At 43.4% G+C, this 15,711-nt stretch overlaps 1 protein-coding gene across 2 annotated transcripts in view; it reads right to left on the reverse strand.

Moving 5' to 3' along the window:
- Nucleotides 1-15,711, reverse strand: part of SLC4A1 (solute carrier family 4 member 1 (Diego blood group)) — a 121,793-nt gene that overhangs the window by 47,778 nt on the left and 58,304 nt on the right. For both annotated transcript variants that reach the window (XM_069237881.1, XM_069237882.1), the window contains 6 exons: nucleotides 14,982-15,162; nucleotides 13,129-13,264; nucleotides 10,767-10,902; nucleotides 9,338-9,416; nucleotides 8,626-8,810; nucleotides 374-584 (listed from right to left, as the gene is read on the reverse strand). In XM_069237881.1, the coding sequence (XP_069093982.1) occupies nucleotides 374-584; nucleotides 8,626-8,810; nucleotides 9,338-9,416; nucleotides 10,767-10,902; nucleotides 13,129-13,264; nucleotides 14,982-15,162 (928 nt within the window). The remainder of the gene's footprint in view (nucleotides 1-373; nucleotides 585-8,625; nucleotides 8,811-9,337; nucleotides 9,417-10,766; nucleotides 10,903-13,128; nucleotides 13,265-14,981; nucleotides 15,163-15,711) is intronic.

The following is a 15,711-nucleotide window of genomic DNA, read 5'->3' on the forward strand; positions in this document are numbered from 1 at the left end:
GCCATGAAACCACTCAGGAGGTCCTTTGTTATCACTTTATAAAAAAAGAATAATTTCTCTAAATTAAATTAAAATCAGAAATATATGTGCTTCAGCCTAGTAATTATCTGATTTTTTATTTTCCCATGAACGTTTAATTTACCTTTTACACTAGATCAGTGGTTCCCAACCTGTGCTCCGGGGACCCCTGGGGTTCTGCAAAGCCTCCTCAGGGGGTCCGCGACAGCTTAGAACATTAAATGATATTAACAGATTAGGTTCCCAGATTTCAGTAATGACTCAGTTGGGGGTCCACAGATTACAATAATGATTCAGTGGGGGTCCCCAGGTTCCAGTAATGATAAAGTGGGGGGGCCATGGAGCTTCACTGTACCTTTTTCTTGGGTCCCAGGCACCATCTTGATCTCTGCCGGTGCACGGTATCTCTTCCGAAGAAGCTCCTGTTGTACTGGCAGCAGGGCCTTGAGTAGATTTTCATTCTGGATCTCTGAAGGGGGTAGAACGATACAGCAGTCCAGGAAGTCTTCCACCGCCTTGACCAGGTCTTGACGCGACCCTGCCAAGAAGGCCTCCATGCGGAAGACCTGAAGAAGGAGACAGAGCAAGAAGAAAGCTGTTAGAGAGATTTCTCTGTTAATGAGGGTTCCTTCACCACGAAGGGCCCTAGCTTGAGAGCTGAAGGTTATGCTGGTGAACGAATTTCTTCCCATGCATCAATAAGCACTGGCAAAGCCAACAGGTCTGTCTGTGGCAAGCATGCAACTTGTTTGCATGCATAAGCAATTTGCAAAGTAAACTGGAAAAATATAAAAAATATAAAAGTAAAGGCGTGTAATTTTATTATAATTTTTGGGAAAACATAATCCTGGCTGTCTCTGTGACTCACCTAGAAAGAAAATACAAGCCCTGGAACCATTTTGAATGCCACTTTCCTTTCATGTCTACCATGGCAGCTAATCAGATGCAGGAGCTGCCCTTAGTAAAAGATCCACCAGGAACCACTGGTCAAGTCTACCATGCGCAAATTTTACAGGCGATGAATGCGTCATGTTATCTTATTGTATATTTTTAAGCATATAACCACCCCCAGGGTCTCTGTGTGGTAGGAAGGGAGCAAAAGGAACCACAACAAATTGTTTGAACAATCAGGTTTCTACAAGTTTATAGAACAGAGGAATACTGAAAGTTGAGATTGTTGTTCTCTTTAACTGTTTCATTCCTTTCGGGTTTTATTTTGGAAACTCATTTTTGTGGTATTTTCCTTAGTGTGAATCCTATGCTATGGCAAATATTGGGTTACAAAACTAAGTAAGTGTAAGTTAGAAATCTGAAACAAATAATCTGGGTGGACACACGAGAGAGAAGAAAGTGCACAGAAGGCCGACGCCATGAGGTACATGGAATATGATCATTCTCTTTATACATTGAGGGGCATATTTATGAGAGGCACACGCCGCCGTTGCAACTGCAGCACAAACCTTTCAACCATATCTATGAGGCCATGCAAAGCCACTTCACATGGCTCTTAATGACCTCATGGATATGGAATAAGGCAAGGCAGTGCAAATCGCTGTGGTGCCTTACTCTGTGTTAGGGAGGCGTTCCATGGGTGTTGCGGTGGTTGTTCCTACACATTTCCTTGATGCAACCCAGGGGAGGCACAACAAGGAAAAATATCAATTTTTCCTCTTTTTATGTGTGCTGCATTTTGCAGTACACACAGAAAGAGGAATAAGCTTACCTGGATTGTTTTTGTGCAGAAAGGTACTCCTTCCTGCACGAAAACAATCCTGCCTATAATGCAGACACCCTTGTACCATGGAAACCTTGCGCCTTCCTATGTATTCCTGCCCTTTCCCTTTGACGCAGGGCAGCGCAACAAGGTGACTTGCTGCGCTGCCCTGCGCCAAAAAGTCGTAAATCTGCCCCTAAGTGTAAGTTGTCAGCTATACGTTTGTGATCGTGAACAATGAAGTTCACAAAATCATACAGTTTGCAACCACAAAATCTCCTTTTTCTATTTACTAAACCAATTTTGCTTATCAATCAACTCACAAAATAGAGTATGCAAACCATTCTGAATCACAATTAGGAGCAGGCATGGAAGGGGAGTCTCCTCCTAACTGTGAGTTGCAATGATAGGTAGCAATGATTTGGAACCAAAATTGCAGTTGAAAACCATAGATACGTTGCTAAAGGAGGTGGTAACTGACTTGTAAATGAGATGTTGTCCCCATGTGGCCACCTCCTCCCCCGTTTCAGAATCAACAGGGTGGTGAGAAGGGATAGCAGGTAATGGTCTAAGGAACTGCGTTCTGCTCTGTGTGATGTATCCCTAAATGGAAAACGTTTTTCAATGCAGTTTCAGTTCCTTTAAGGATGCTTTAAAGAACAAGTTACTTACCTTCGGCAATGCTCTTCCTTGTTGATACAATATCTAAAAGCAGATTCCTCACTTTAGGAATATTCCCCCAGCTGTAAGGCTGGATCTAGAAACTCAAAAGAAGTACTCCTGCATGTTGGTAAGTGGTGTCATGCACCTCCGAACCAATTCCATTCCACAATAAGCACCACCCAGGCATGCTGCCATCAGTTGCTTTCAAAGGCTTGTCCGAGCCCTCACATGCACGGCCCATTGGAAAATTGACTTGACCAGTGTGCAGATCTCTAGTTTTGAACCTTTTAAGGCAGAAAAACAGTCCATTCCACAGAACAGGGCGGGAGGAGGGTCAGTGGGAATTCTGAGGTTAGGTGGAGTATATCCCAGAAAGAGTGTTACCAGATGTAAGTAACTTGTTCTTCTGATGGAAATTCTAGTTGTGCATTCCTCACTCTACAATAAGATACCAAAACAGTGCTTCCCCAGGTGGTGGTACTGTGATATGGCTCAGACCAAAAAGTCCTGCAAGATCAACTAAGCAAAATACCCATCTCGAAGGACCTGACTGTCAAGGCAATAATGCTTTGTGAATGTACGCACTGATGCTCATGCAGCATCCTGACAGCTATCCAGTACAGGCAATCTACTTGCTACCACAGTAGTTGCAGCCTAGGCACGAGTGGAATGTGCCTTTAATCCTTCAGGCGGTGGCTTCTTAGTAGGCGCATAGCATATTTTTATGTAGAGGACTATTCACCTAGTGATGGTTCTTTTCTGCACTGTCTTGCCCTTTATTGCTCCCATAAAGCCCACAAAGAGTTGATCATTCCCCCAAAGATCTCTGGTACTGTCAACGTAGAAACCAATGGCTCTCTTGGGGTCCAAACAATAGAGTCTCTCCTCCTCCTTTGAGTGTTGAGGCGAGGCAAAGAAAGTCAGAACGGTGATATGATAGCCTGCCTGGCATGCAAAGGCATTACTACTTTTGACAGGAATCCAACTCGAGTTCTAAACAATAGTTTGGAAAAAATGTTCTGTATGGCAGTTGGGGTGAAACACGATGCTGTGACGTTATTGCGACCAAAAATTGTAGTGGACAAACTATGCATTGGTTCACCTAGGGTGCACATTAGGAAAGTAACAACCAAATTCAAGCCTCATTGTGGCAAAACAAAGGACTTCTGTGGAAACATATGTTGTAAACTTTAATTGATTTAAGCAAAGAAGGCTGATCTGAAACTGAAAAAGCCAACAAATAGCCTTTAACAGTGCTCAACAAAAGCCCTTACTGTGCCAAAGAGAAAACAAACAGCATCATTTTAGGCAGCTTAGCTTGCAGCGGGCCAATCTGGCGAGTGCCATACAAAGTCACAAACTTGTCCCAGCATCAGAAGTACAACGATTTTTTAGATGGGCACCTGGCTGTTAGAATAAGATTGATGACTTCAGAAGAAATATCAAAAGAGACTAGCTGCCACCCCTCAATCACCACACATGAAGGTGCAGAGTGGGACGGTTGAGGTGCAGGACCCGGCCAACAGCAGATTTTCCTGAAGTCACAGTGTGATTGAAGGACAGATGCTCATGCCTAGCCATTCTGCATTCCACACCGTCCTGGCCCAGTATAAAGCCACTAGGGGGACTTTGTTCCAGTCAGTCTTGATCTTCTTCTGAGCTCAAGACAAAAAGGGTAGAAGTGGAAGGCATACAGGAGTTCTGAGCATCACTCTAGGTGGGAAGTATCTTTAAGAGAGATCCTTATTGTGAACTTTAGTGCGCATAAATACTGACATTGTGTGTTCTCTGCAGTGGGTAAAAGATCGAACCAGGATTTTCCCCATTATTGGAAAACGTGCTTTGTCACTGCTGGGCGTAAGTGGTATTTGTGTTCCGCTAGTCATCAGTGACTGAGTTTGTCTGCTTGGGCATTTAGAGATCCTGCCAGGTGGTTCGCGACAGAGAAATGTCCTACTGAGTCAGCCACTTCCAGAGGTGCAGAGGCTTCTGGCACAGGACCCAAGACCCTACTCCATTCTGCGTGTTATAGTACCACATGGTGGTAGTGTTCTCTGTGAGAACCGGTACTTAGCATCCCCTTGATGGATGGTAGGAAGGGCTTCAACGCCAAACATTCCCTACAACTCCAAAAAAACGATGGGGAGGCAGGTTTCTGCGGCTGACCAGAGTCCTCTGATCTCTGCCTCTCTCAGATTGCCTCTCTAGCTCAGTAGGGATGCATAAGTCACCACCTGATGTTTTCCACTGGCCCAATTGTGATTTAGGAGCCACAACTGCAGATCGATTGCTGTCTCCTCTGAAACCTGGATGGAATCCGACAGGTTCCCCTGGTGCTTTGCCCACTGGGACTTCAGATCCTACTGCAGAGCCAGCATGTGCCATCTGGCATGGTTTATTAGCATGATGAAGGAGGATAATAGTCCTAGAATCCTCAATGCCATCCTCACTGAGAACCCAGAAAAGTGGCTAAAACAGGGAAATCATAGCCTGAATGTCCCGGACTCTTCGTTTCAGGGTGATGGCACAAAATGCCACCACATCCAGGATGGCTTAGATGAACAGAAGTGTCTGTGAAGGAATCAGGTGTGACTTTGTCACAATGTTAGGCAGTGTGTCACCCTCTGGGGTTGGTCTAAGGTTGCCTGGGGTGAGCCCACCTTCGTCATTCAGTCTTCGAGATAGGGAACAACTGGTACAACTGACCTCAAAGGGAGCATTTTGATCACTATCTTCACTTTCATGAGCACCCTAGGGTCACTGCTGAGGCCAGAAAGGAGCACCACAAACTGAAAATTCTCCTGGCACACTGTGAACTACAGATGATGGCTGTGGTCTGCAGGACAGAAATATGAAAATATTACTCCTGCAGGTCCAACTCTACCATCTGATAACCAGAATTAGGGCACACAAAATCTGGTCCAGTGTGAGCATCTTGAATTTGTTCTTCCTCAAGAAGGTAACAAGGGGGCAGAGGTCTATAATAGGATAAAGGCCTCTGTCCTTCTTTGGCACATGGAAGTAGCAGGATTAATTCCCAGTTCCTTCTTTTGAGGCCAGATCCATCCCTATGTAGCACTTCCTGCTACAAAATGGACATGTGTTCCGCCATCAGCTGCGCTCAAGGGGATGGAACCTGTGGTAGGGTAGAAATTAACAGGAGGGCACAGCCCAGCTTGACAACTAGGAGGCCGATGCAACCAAAGAGATGTCTTGGCGCCCTTGGAGGAAACATTTGACCCTGCCTCCTACAGGGCAGATGTATGGCAAAAAGGACACACTAAAGTGGTTTTGTGTTTGTAGTTGCTGGAGGGCTGGGGGTGTTAGATGTATGTTATCCCAGATCCCTGACACTTGTCTCTGGAAGCAGTCAACTCTGCTGTGAAATAAAATAGAAGGTTATTGTGACGATGGGGAAAAGGGTGGGGGAAATGGGTCCGGTGCTGGCGATATTGAAAACCCCTGGTATGACCACAGAAGGGGGTAAACTGTTCTGGAAATTGCCTGGTAGGGTCAGACAGTCCCTCTGAACAAGCTGGGGCACAACTGTCTTTTAAGCATTCCAGGGCTGGGTCCACTTTCTCTCCAAAGAGGTGAGTGCCATCAAGTGGCATGTCCATTAATGATATCTGGACATCCCTGGAGAAGCCCTCAGAATTCATCTAGGCAAGGCACCAAAGCAGCACACTTGTGTCCATTGCCCATCCCAAGCAGTCCGTTGTGTTGAGGCCAGACCAGATAACAATTTTGGTGCATCCCAGCCATCCTATATTGTTTGGGCTAAAGGCTCCCTTAGAATTTGGCTAAGTGCAACCTATAAAACATGAGCATAGTGACACAGGAGGCAGCTGGCATTGATTAAGAATAGAGCAAGGATAACAGAAGAGAACATACACTTGCCAAAGGTCTCCATGCATTTGAACATGTGGTCAGGAGGAATTGAAGAAAAGGTGTTGGGGCTCACTCAACTGGTGGACAGCTGGCCCAACAGACTCTCCTGTATAGCCTGTTGGGTCAAAAGATCAGGATTGCCTGGTGCTGATCTGTGGCGTCGAGTTACCAGTCTGTTCAGTGAGGGTCCGCAGCATGGTTTTGCCCAAGTGCCCACGAGAGTATCTGTCAACGCATTGTTAAATGTAAGATGAGATGCAGTAGGTACTTGACCAGGCTGAAGACCCTTCTGAAGAACATCAGTTTTGACCTCCATTGTAGGGAGCGGCAAGTCAAGGACCTTCTCAGCCCATTGCATAGCCATGGCAAAAGAAGTACTTTCATTTGTGGCAGGACCGGGGGAGAGACAAGTCTAGTGTCTTTGGGGGTGCCCGGATACTTTCATTGTATAACCCTGCATAGCAATTGTTCTCATCATATTTCAGATTAATTTGTTCCGCTTATCATAGTTGTTATTGTCAGAATCAGAACCAAAGAGGTGATGTAATGTATGAGCTCTGGAGAGTGGTAAAAGCAATAAATCATAGTCACAAGTGTTGGCTGTAGGCTGCACTTGGATGGGTTCGAAATGTGGCCTCAGTTTAGGTTGAGGTGAGGTAGGCTCAAAGTCAGAAACCACTATTGTTAGCAGATCCTCTTCCAGCACCCGCAGGTTGGCCCTGGTGTTGATGCGAAGGAAACCGGGCAGGGAGTGGTGCTGGAACCGAATTTGGCACCGCAGTCTGTGGGGAACCCAAAATGAGTTTACAGATGGCTTCAAAGGTGAACTGACTGCCGGGACCCTGATTGGAGGCCTCTGTGGATCCTTGGAACCGCAAAGAGTACCAGAGGGAGCCAGAAGTATGGCAAATATGCTCACCATGGCCGCCCTACTGGCTTCAATTTGCTGCAACATCGCCAATGGACTCATAAATTCCAGTTGCATCTGGATCAAACTTGAAATTGGCTATTCAGGAGTGAAGCAGAGAGGAGTGCAAGGGTAGTAGCACGAGGCCAATTCTCACTTTGACTTTTTGTCCTTCTTCTTTGACTTACCCGAAGAATTTAACTGTGACAACGACCTGCCACGTGACCAACTTTGGAAGCAGGAATGAGATCTTTCTTTCAAATTCCAACAATCATGGCACAGTGTCCTTTAGTGTTTGGTGGCATAGTTTTGCCTCAGGGTCCTATATGGTCTTCAGATTCACCTGAGTGCAGGAGACGCATGCCTTGAAGTCATGCTCCAACCCCAGGCACCACAGGCATAGCTCGTGCAGGTCTGTCACAGACATTTGTTTGTAACAATCCCTACAACATTTAAAGCCTTTCATTTTGGGAGGAGACTAATTACCCTTGCACACTGGTAAAAAAGAGAATTTTGGAGAAAAAGAAATCATCAAAGATGAAACGAGTAGAGCTCTATAGCCATGTGTGAAGGAACAGAAAGAAAGTTGCTTATATACGACCCAGCACATCACTTCTGGAGTGGAATGGTGTCTTTGCTAAGCCACATGATGCCACCTAGCAGGAGTACTTCTTTTGAAATTCTGGATCGAGTCTGAAGCCTGAGGAAACATTGTTAAGGTGAGGATCTGCCTTAAGAAGTATTTATCAGAAAAAAATTCTGTTTTGGGTTCTGCTGTTCCTTGCTGGCCACAATCCCTGTGCTTGTAGCCAATCGCAGGTGGTCACAAATAACGACCTGCCTGATTAATGTTCATTAGGGAGGTTATTCTGCAATCACCTGTGACTGGGTATTTTGGAATGCAACTTATTAGTACACTGGTCGCTTTGCAAAAACAGAGGCAGGTCGCAAAAAGTAATTGTGAAATTTGCGACCATTCGTGATCTGTTGCTTAGAACATCAGGCCCTTACTTCTCAGATCTTTAGAAACAACTATTCCTTATGTCTAGTTTTGTGGTTAGCATTATAAAATTCGTAACATTTTTCCAGGTCTACTATGAAAAGTAGGTCTCATTTGCTGCATTTTCAGTAACTCAGGCAACCTTTGCTGTTGACACCCATAGAACAGGCACTTTCTTGCTCTGACATTGCAGGTTATTTTACTTATCCACTTGTCTATGGTAGATTTGTTTTTGAATATCGAATTTTCTATGGCACAAGCCAGATATGTCTGGGTGTTGATGTTTGGTGCAGTGGTTACAGCAGGTACTTGAACTGGTATGCTTCAAGTCTGTCTTCAATCATGATTTCAGTAATGGTAGGCACATGTGACACATTGTTGTTGATGGCTGTCATAGCAGTAGGCTAAGGCTCAAGTCTTTCAATAACATACCCTTTCGGCCATCATGGCAGACAGAGCCCGGCCAATCTCGTGGTAGCTTGTGTGGGGCAACTCGGGTCCTAGGATCACCAATAGAAATCGGACTGGCAGGGGAACTTGCAGGACCGAATCCAACTCCACAGCTTCCTTGAGTCGCACAAAGGCCAAGGTAGGCTTCTGTAGTAAAGCGGTGCAGCCTGAGGAGGAGAGGACATTGGGAGGAGGAAGGTGTTTATAAGGACAAAGGTAAAGTGAAGAGTAGTGTGGGAAAAGGACAGAGAAAAGTGAGAATCAAAAGTGTGTGGGATAGAGGAATGTGAGTGGAAGGAAAATAGCAGGAGAAAAAAGCTAATAAACACAAAGGAAAACAAATGGCGAACAAGGCAGAAAGGTTAAAAGAAAGTGACAGAACTCAGGTAAGATATATTCTGTAAGGTTCATTTGCCAGTATCCAAAATAAAACATCCCCCACTTTTCAAGAGAGAAATTATCTCTCAGGACCACAAAGAATAGAGAGAATCAAAAGATAAAAGGATCAGAGAACACATATAAATTGGAGTGTGAAGCACATAGAAGCCCAAAACAAATTTCATTCAGATTTTCCTCAATAGACTGCAAGGTGAACTCATAACTAAAGAAGGCAAGGTCTAGCACAGCAGTAAAATGCTAATCAGTGAGAGGGGCGAGAATGCCCGCGAGCAGGTGATTCACTGGTTAAACTCACCCACAAGGACAACAGTGGCTTCTGCATTCTCTGGGATCTTGGAGGACAGTTGGTGCTTCTGCTCAGATCCAGAGAGTCCCTGGATCAAGATAATGAATAGAAACAAAGAAGGTGACTTCAGATCAGTCATGTCCAATCTCCAATTGTCCTACTTTGTGCAGTATGTGTAAGATTGTTCAGAGTGTCAATATGGTTGTAGAAGAGACCAGTACCTGACATGAACAGCATAGGTTCAAATTATAGACGACCTTCTCAGCCTTTAAAGCTTTTCAAGTGGATAAAATGTGCACCACTGAGTTGAGTAGTACCTCCTACTTATGACACTAGAAAGCTCACCACTTCAGCCATAAGCAAATATGTAATATATATATTCACTGATAAAATATATTAATGAATTTATGTTGAAGACCATTTAAATTAGCCTGTCATTGGCACTGCCTTCCCCTGAGCCTACACACATTTATGTTTTTTCTCACTGGAGTGTGATCTTGAGGGCATTGTCCAGTAGTTCCAATAACCCTAACTGGACAGTCCAAGTGGTTTATAAAGTTTAAGGAGATCCTATCCATACTATCACTGTAATATACATGGTTTCAATGAATTTCTGGGGTTCTTTAACCATATGTTTGTGTCCTCTGATTACAGTGATTACGATCAACCAATCAGATTAGTTGAAAATGTGAAATCCAGGTCTGTGGGTTGATCTGCAGATCTGAACAGATATTTATAGATAAAATTAACTGGTACATGTGTAGATTAAGAATGTATTAATAGCCCTCCTCAGTCTACAAATAGGACCTATTCTACAAATTGTTCTATCTCAATACCTAATTTCGATCAATCTATACATTTGTTTAGATTGTAGCAAAGGTTAACATGGGAATTCCGTTTGCACGTCTCCACAACTATTTTTCAATTATAACAAAAATCCAGCCCAACAAGGCTTAATTGAGTGCTTTGTAGTAAGCTCAAGTCAAAATGCTGAAGAGATTATAAAAGGAGAAAGATGTTACGAAATATGCAAAATTGTCGATCAAACACACTGAATATAAACAGAAATAATAGTGAGTGAAACTTTTTTCCTCACTCTTCAGCCATCATCCACAATCAAATCAACCACTTCTTCCAACCTGTGCTCCAAAGTGTAGACATATTATCAATATGGTGTTTGACAGTGAATAAAATAAATGAAAATGAGGAAAACAGCAGGTATGGAATGGGCTGTGCATGCCTTCCGTTATTACCAGAATTCTTTTACTTTATCTTGTGCAAAAGTTGCTCTCTCTTCCCATACTGGATGTATATCTTAAGAGTCTGGAGGAAGTTGGCATGTAGTAGTGGAGTATGTCTGTCATAACCATGAATAGTTTTGTGTTTTCTACTCTCCTTCTAGTTAATTATCTCTCCTACCTCTCTACACGTTCCATACCTGCTCCATAACAGTGAATGTTCTCATCTCGGTCGACGACTGTTCTTGTAACAATGGTTTTTTGCTTGCTGGTTCCTGTGTTTCTGCTTTTGAGGGCGGGATTAGAGTGCTCTGTTCCCCAGTGACATCCGGGTGGCTGTTAAGAAAATTGGAAAGCAACTGTAACACCTCCTTTTGCTTGGCTAGCATCACATCCATCATCTCAACACTGCTGCAAGCCTGCAATACCAGGCCTTGCAAGGACCCTGATGAGTTCAACCTCACCTAGAGATGCCAGACCTTCTCAAATGACAATCTCCTTCTGTAGATAGAACCAGTGCTGCTTTCAGTAGAGTAGCAGCAATAGAGAAGCTGGCCCATCATATGTCAGATGAGCACCACCATAACACAAGCCCACTGACCCTGTCTTTGGGTATCAACTGGATCACAAACATTTTTTCTTCTAAGAACCAATGACAGAACCACCCATGAGACTGCCTATATTGTACTGGAAATATGTCCTTGTCGCCAAGCAATGTCTATATATAGTATTTATAGACCTGCGATCTGCTTTTGATCTGGTTCCAAGAGCTAAATTATGGGAAGTGCTGGGCAGACTGGGAGCTCCAGACGACCTATTACTCCTGCTAAAACGATTGCATGAAAACACTTATGCCCAAGTGAGGTGGGGCAAACAAGGCGAATTGACAGAACAGATCCCAATCAGAAGGGGAGTCCGTCAAGGTTGTGTGTTAGCCCCCCTATTATTTACTTTATTCATCAACGAAATAGTGAAGGCTGTGTCCATATGCCAGAATGATGCACCCTCCCTGAACACACAGAAAATCCCTATCCTGCTTTTCGCAGATGATTCGATCCTCATTTCCAAGACACTGATGGGGTTACAAATCCTTGTTGATCGATTCTACTTATTTTGTCGCGATCACGGGTTGGAGGTTAACATTAACAAAACAAAACTAATGGTGTTATCCAAAGGGCCTAGTAAAAGATGTTCCATCCACATCAATGGTGTTTTCCTGAACTATTTGGGAGTTAGGTTAACTAGTAAACTATCATGGAAAGAGCAGATCACAAAAAGTGCAGGGTTGTTACAACATAGAGCTTCGCCCATATTGCGCTTTTATCAGGGCTCTTTTGCAAAAGCTGTTTCTCCAGCATTGAAGATTTATATAGCCAAGGCACAAGGTGCAGCTCTGTATGGAGCGGAGGTATGGGGTTTCTCCAACTGTAACAAGATCTCAGTGGGAGAAAACAACATTGTGAGGGCCTTGATAGCGTGTCTACGCTCCACACCCCTGCTCCCAATATTTTTGGATTTGGGGTTAAGTCGAGCTGCAGATTTAGTTACTTTAAGACCTCTCCTGTACTGGATCAGGTTATGGACTACCCCCGAACTAGATATATATAAGATCTCATTACTTGATCTATTAAAATGTCAAAATGCCAATGGATTTGTCATATGTCTCATTGGTTCCACTTGTTGGGCTTGGGTGACTATTGGGAAAATACCCACAAATTAGAGAGACGGCACAAAAATGTTTTAAAATCAACGTATTGGTCTTATGTTAGGGACAACAACATAACCTGTAAATCTCATGGCCGTTTAACTAACCTTTTTACTGATCTTAAATGGGCTCCAAAGTTTGAAGCCTATTTGGACATTATACCGGATCTGCATGGCAAAATCCTATATGCAAGGTTTTGTTTCGGATCCCTGCCCCTGATGTAATTGATCCACAGGTGGGGGCCGATTGGTCTCCCTGATATATGCCCTGCTTGTGGCAGTACCTCTGAAATCATTGAACATTTTATGTTCTTTTGTCCAGCTTATGCGAACCCGCGATCAAAATGGATTCGCAACACTTGTAGGGCTATGGGATTTAAGATCTGTTCCTTGGCTCTATGGGTGTTAAAAAGTCATAATTCAGATGATGTAATTCTCCCAGTGAGCAAGTATTTAGTAACAGCTTGGCGCATGCGTTGCCACTTCCAAAAAGCAACTTAAGGTTATTATCTCTTTTTAGAGTTTTTATGTGTAATTTGAGCTTTTATTGTTTTAATGTTTTAATGACTTCGAAATAATTTATTGATTTGTAGTTGTTGTATCCTATCAAAATGATTATTTATTCTTGTATTTTCGCTAGTTGGTTTTATGTGCTTTTATGGTCAATTGATCGAATAAAGCTGTGTGTTGAAGAAGAGATAGACTTAGAAGTACATTGGCACCTCCCAGAAGACACAGGGGCTCTCAAAACGAAACTACTTTGCAGCCCCTACCCAGAGTGTTCCCATGTTTGTGAGAAGGCTTATTGTAGATCACAGCTTCCAGAGATCACATGCCATGGACCCAGGGTCACAGTACCTGTGCTGGAGGAGCAGGGCTCGAAGGACTTCTTCTCGATCCTGGGGTTTCAGCTGACCTTCAAAGATCATCTGGTCAATTAACTGGCAGGAGATTCCAGGCAAGGTCTTCTCTGGTAGATCCAACATAACAGTACCTGCAAACAATCGGATTTCAAGTGGGTGAGTACATTTTTGAGCTGGCTAGCAGGAGAACTAAATTATTTACCTTCAATAGAATCAAACTGGTTATGGTTGTAGCAATATCTTCCCACACACATTAAAATATCTCCTATTCTTTAACTCATAGAATCCACAGAAATAGATTTATACTTCGCCAAGATCGTGAATGTCCCCTTCTCTCTGGTACAGAACCCTGCCAAATGAGGTGCACCACCTCTCTCTTCATAAAAACATCACAACATCTCAATAACATCCAACCAATCTCAAACCATCCCTTCCCAGGTAAAATCATCCACCATCTTCATGAATTCATTGATACCAACAGCATAATCCATAGCTGACAATCCGTCTTCAGAATAGCTTGAGAAATGCAACTTGTCCTGGCAGAAGGTGGAGTTTGGATACAGAAAGGGTTTTAAGGGCTACGGAATGGGTGGTGGGTTAGGCATAGAAAGGGTTTTTTAAGGTTCAGGGATAGATGAAGTTACGGGGTGTTTAGGGGTTTTAGTTAGCAGGGATCAGTGGAGTGTAGGGGCCAGGGATAGGTAGAGCATAAGTGGGATGAGGGTTTTGGGGGTTCTGGAATGGATTTAGTTTAGAGTTAGAAAGGGCTTTAGTGTACATGGATGGGTGAAGTTTAAGGTACAGGGATGGCTGTAGTTTAGGCATGTTGAGGCAATTTCTGGAGACAGGAATGGATAGTGTTTAATGGTTGCCTGGTGGTGAAGGATAGATGGTGTTCTGAGGTGGTGAAAGGTCAGCACATTAAAAGTATCCGAAATAATAGTTTGACAGTATAAGAGATGTAAATCCAGAATAATGTCCTCTAAAGTAAAGCAATGAAAAAAATATCTCTGACAAAAATGTTTATGAAAGTAATTCCCGTAACTATTGCATTTATACCTTATAAGGTGGGCATGCATAAACGAATTTCAAATAAAAAGACGTTCTATTAATTGGTTTCTATGACATGGTAAATGCCATTCACCCTGTAAATTTATGTTAGACAGTTTGGGTGAAATTGTTTCTCAGTAATGGTATTCCATGAAATCATGTTTCTATTAAATCACACACAACCAGTACAGTACATATATTGAGAGCTCCTACTTGGTTTGCAAGAGAGCAAGAGTTGACTTAATAATCTAGCTTTTCATATCTAAACATTCTGGAGAAAGGGCTCTAAATATATTCAGAAGCTAGAGCGCTACTGTTGTGCTGATATTGGGAAAAGCACAGTCGAGAACACTGATGACATATGAGGTGCTGCTTTACAGTAAGCCTGATCAAGTGCCCAATCAAGGACTCTCATCACAGCCCCCTCCCCCTATTTGCTTCCCACTTGTGACCTGGCTCATCACACAGGCCAGAGTGCAGATGGCTTTAAAAACTACCCTAAACCATCTACCTGCTCGTTCACATCACGCGTTGGCTCACTGGTCCTACTTGATACTACTAATCACATTCATTTTTATAGTTGACCAGTGAGGTTCACACATCTGAGGTACCCAGATCCAAGATCTTCTATATGGGAGCGTGGTCTGAAGTTGCTGCATATTTAATGCTCTACTAATGTTCTAATAAAAAGATATGGCCTATGAAATGGTTGCAGATGTTACTCTAAAAACATATAGACTTTTCTATTGTCCACTGCAATGGCTATGCTGGTTTCATGAATATAGGAGACAGGCCCACCTTTTGTGAAAGCTCTGCGCAGCTCCAGGAGGCTCCTGTAGGTAAGATATGATAGGTGTGGCTTCCCCCATTGGTTGACGTCCTCTTCAAAGTCCTCCTCCATCTGCACCCAGCGGGCGGCCTCCATCCAGCGCATCTCCTTGTTGTGGTCCATCACCAGCTCTTGCAGCTCGGTGTAGGCCTGGAGGGGACGGGTTAGGAACGACATGAAGAACGGAGAGGATGAAGGAAGAGAATAGAAGGCAAAGGAAGAAAGAGGGAGCAAAGGAAAAGAAGTGGAACACAAAGTAAAGAAAATGAAATTAATGCATATGAGGAGTGATAATGTGCAAAGAACAAAGAAGAGGAGTCAAAGGCGTCACAAATGGTGGAAGGTGGTGGCGTGAGACAGAACATAAGGGGATAATGAAAGCAGGTATGAGGGGAGATTGATACCACTTAAAAGAGAGGGGAAGAAGATAAAGAAGCATGTGAGCAATGCACAATATTTAAAGAGCACAGCAAGTAAGCACAGAAGGATGGACGGAAGGAGAAAACAAATTCAAAATAGAAAATGTCATAAAAGATAGCGAAAGGTGAAGAAAAGAAGAAATAAAAAAAGTAAAAAACACAAAAGAAACAGAAAGAAACAGAAACATGGGAAAGAGAAAGAGTGCGTGGTAAAAGGAACAAGGGGAAAATAGATTTGACAGATCCGTGAACCTGACAATCCACTGCATGCAGGGATTCC

The sequence above is a fragment of the Pleurodeles waltl genome, chromosome 6, assembly GCF_031143425.1.
Source record: "Pleurodeles waltl isolate 20211129_DDA chromosome 6, aPleWal1.hap1.20221129, whole genome shotgun sequence".
In the NCBI taxonomy this organism is placed as follows: Eukaryota; Metazoa; Chordata; class Amphibia; order Caudata; family Salamandridae; genus Pleurodeles; species Pleurodeles waltl.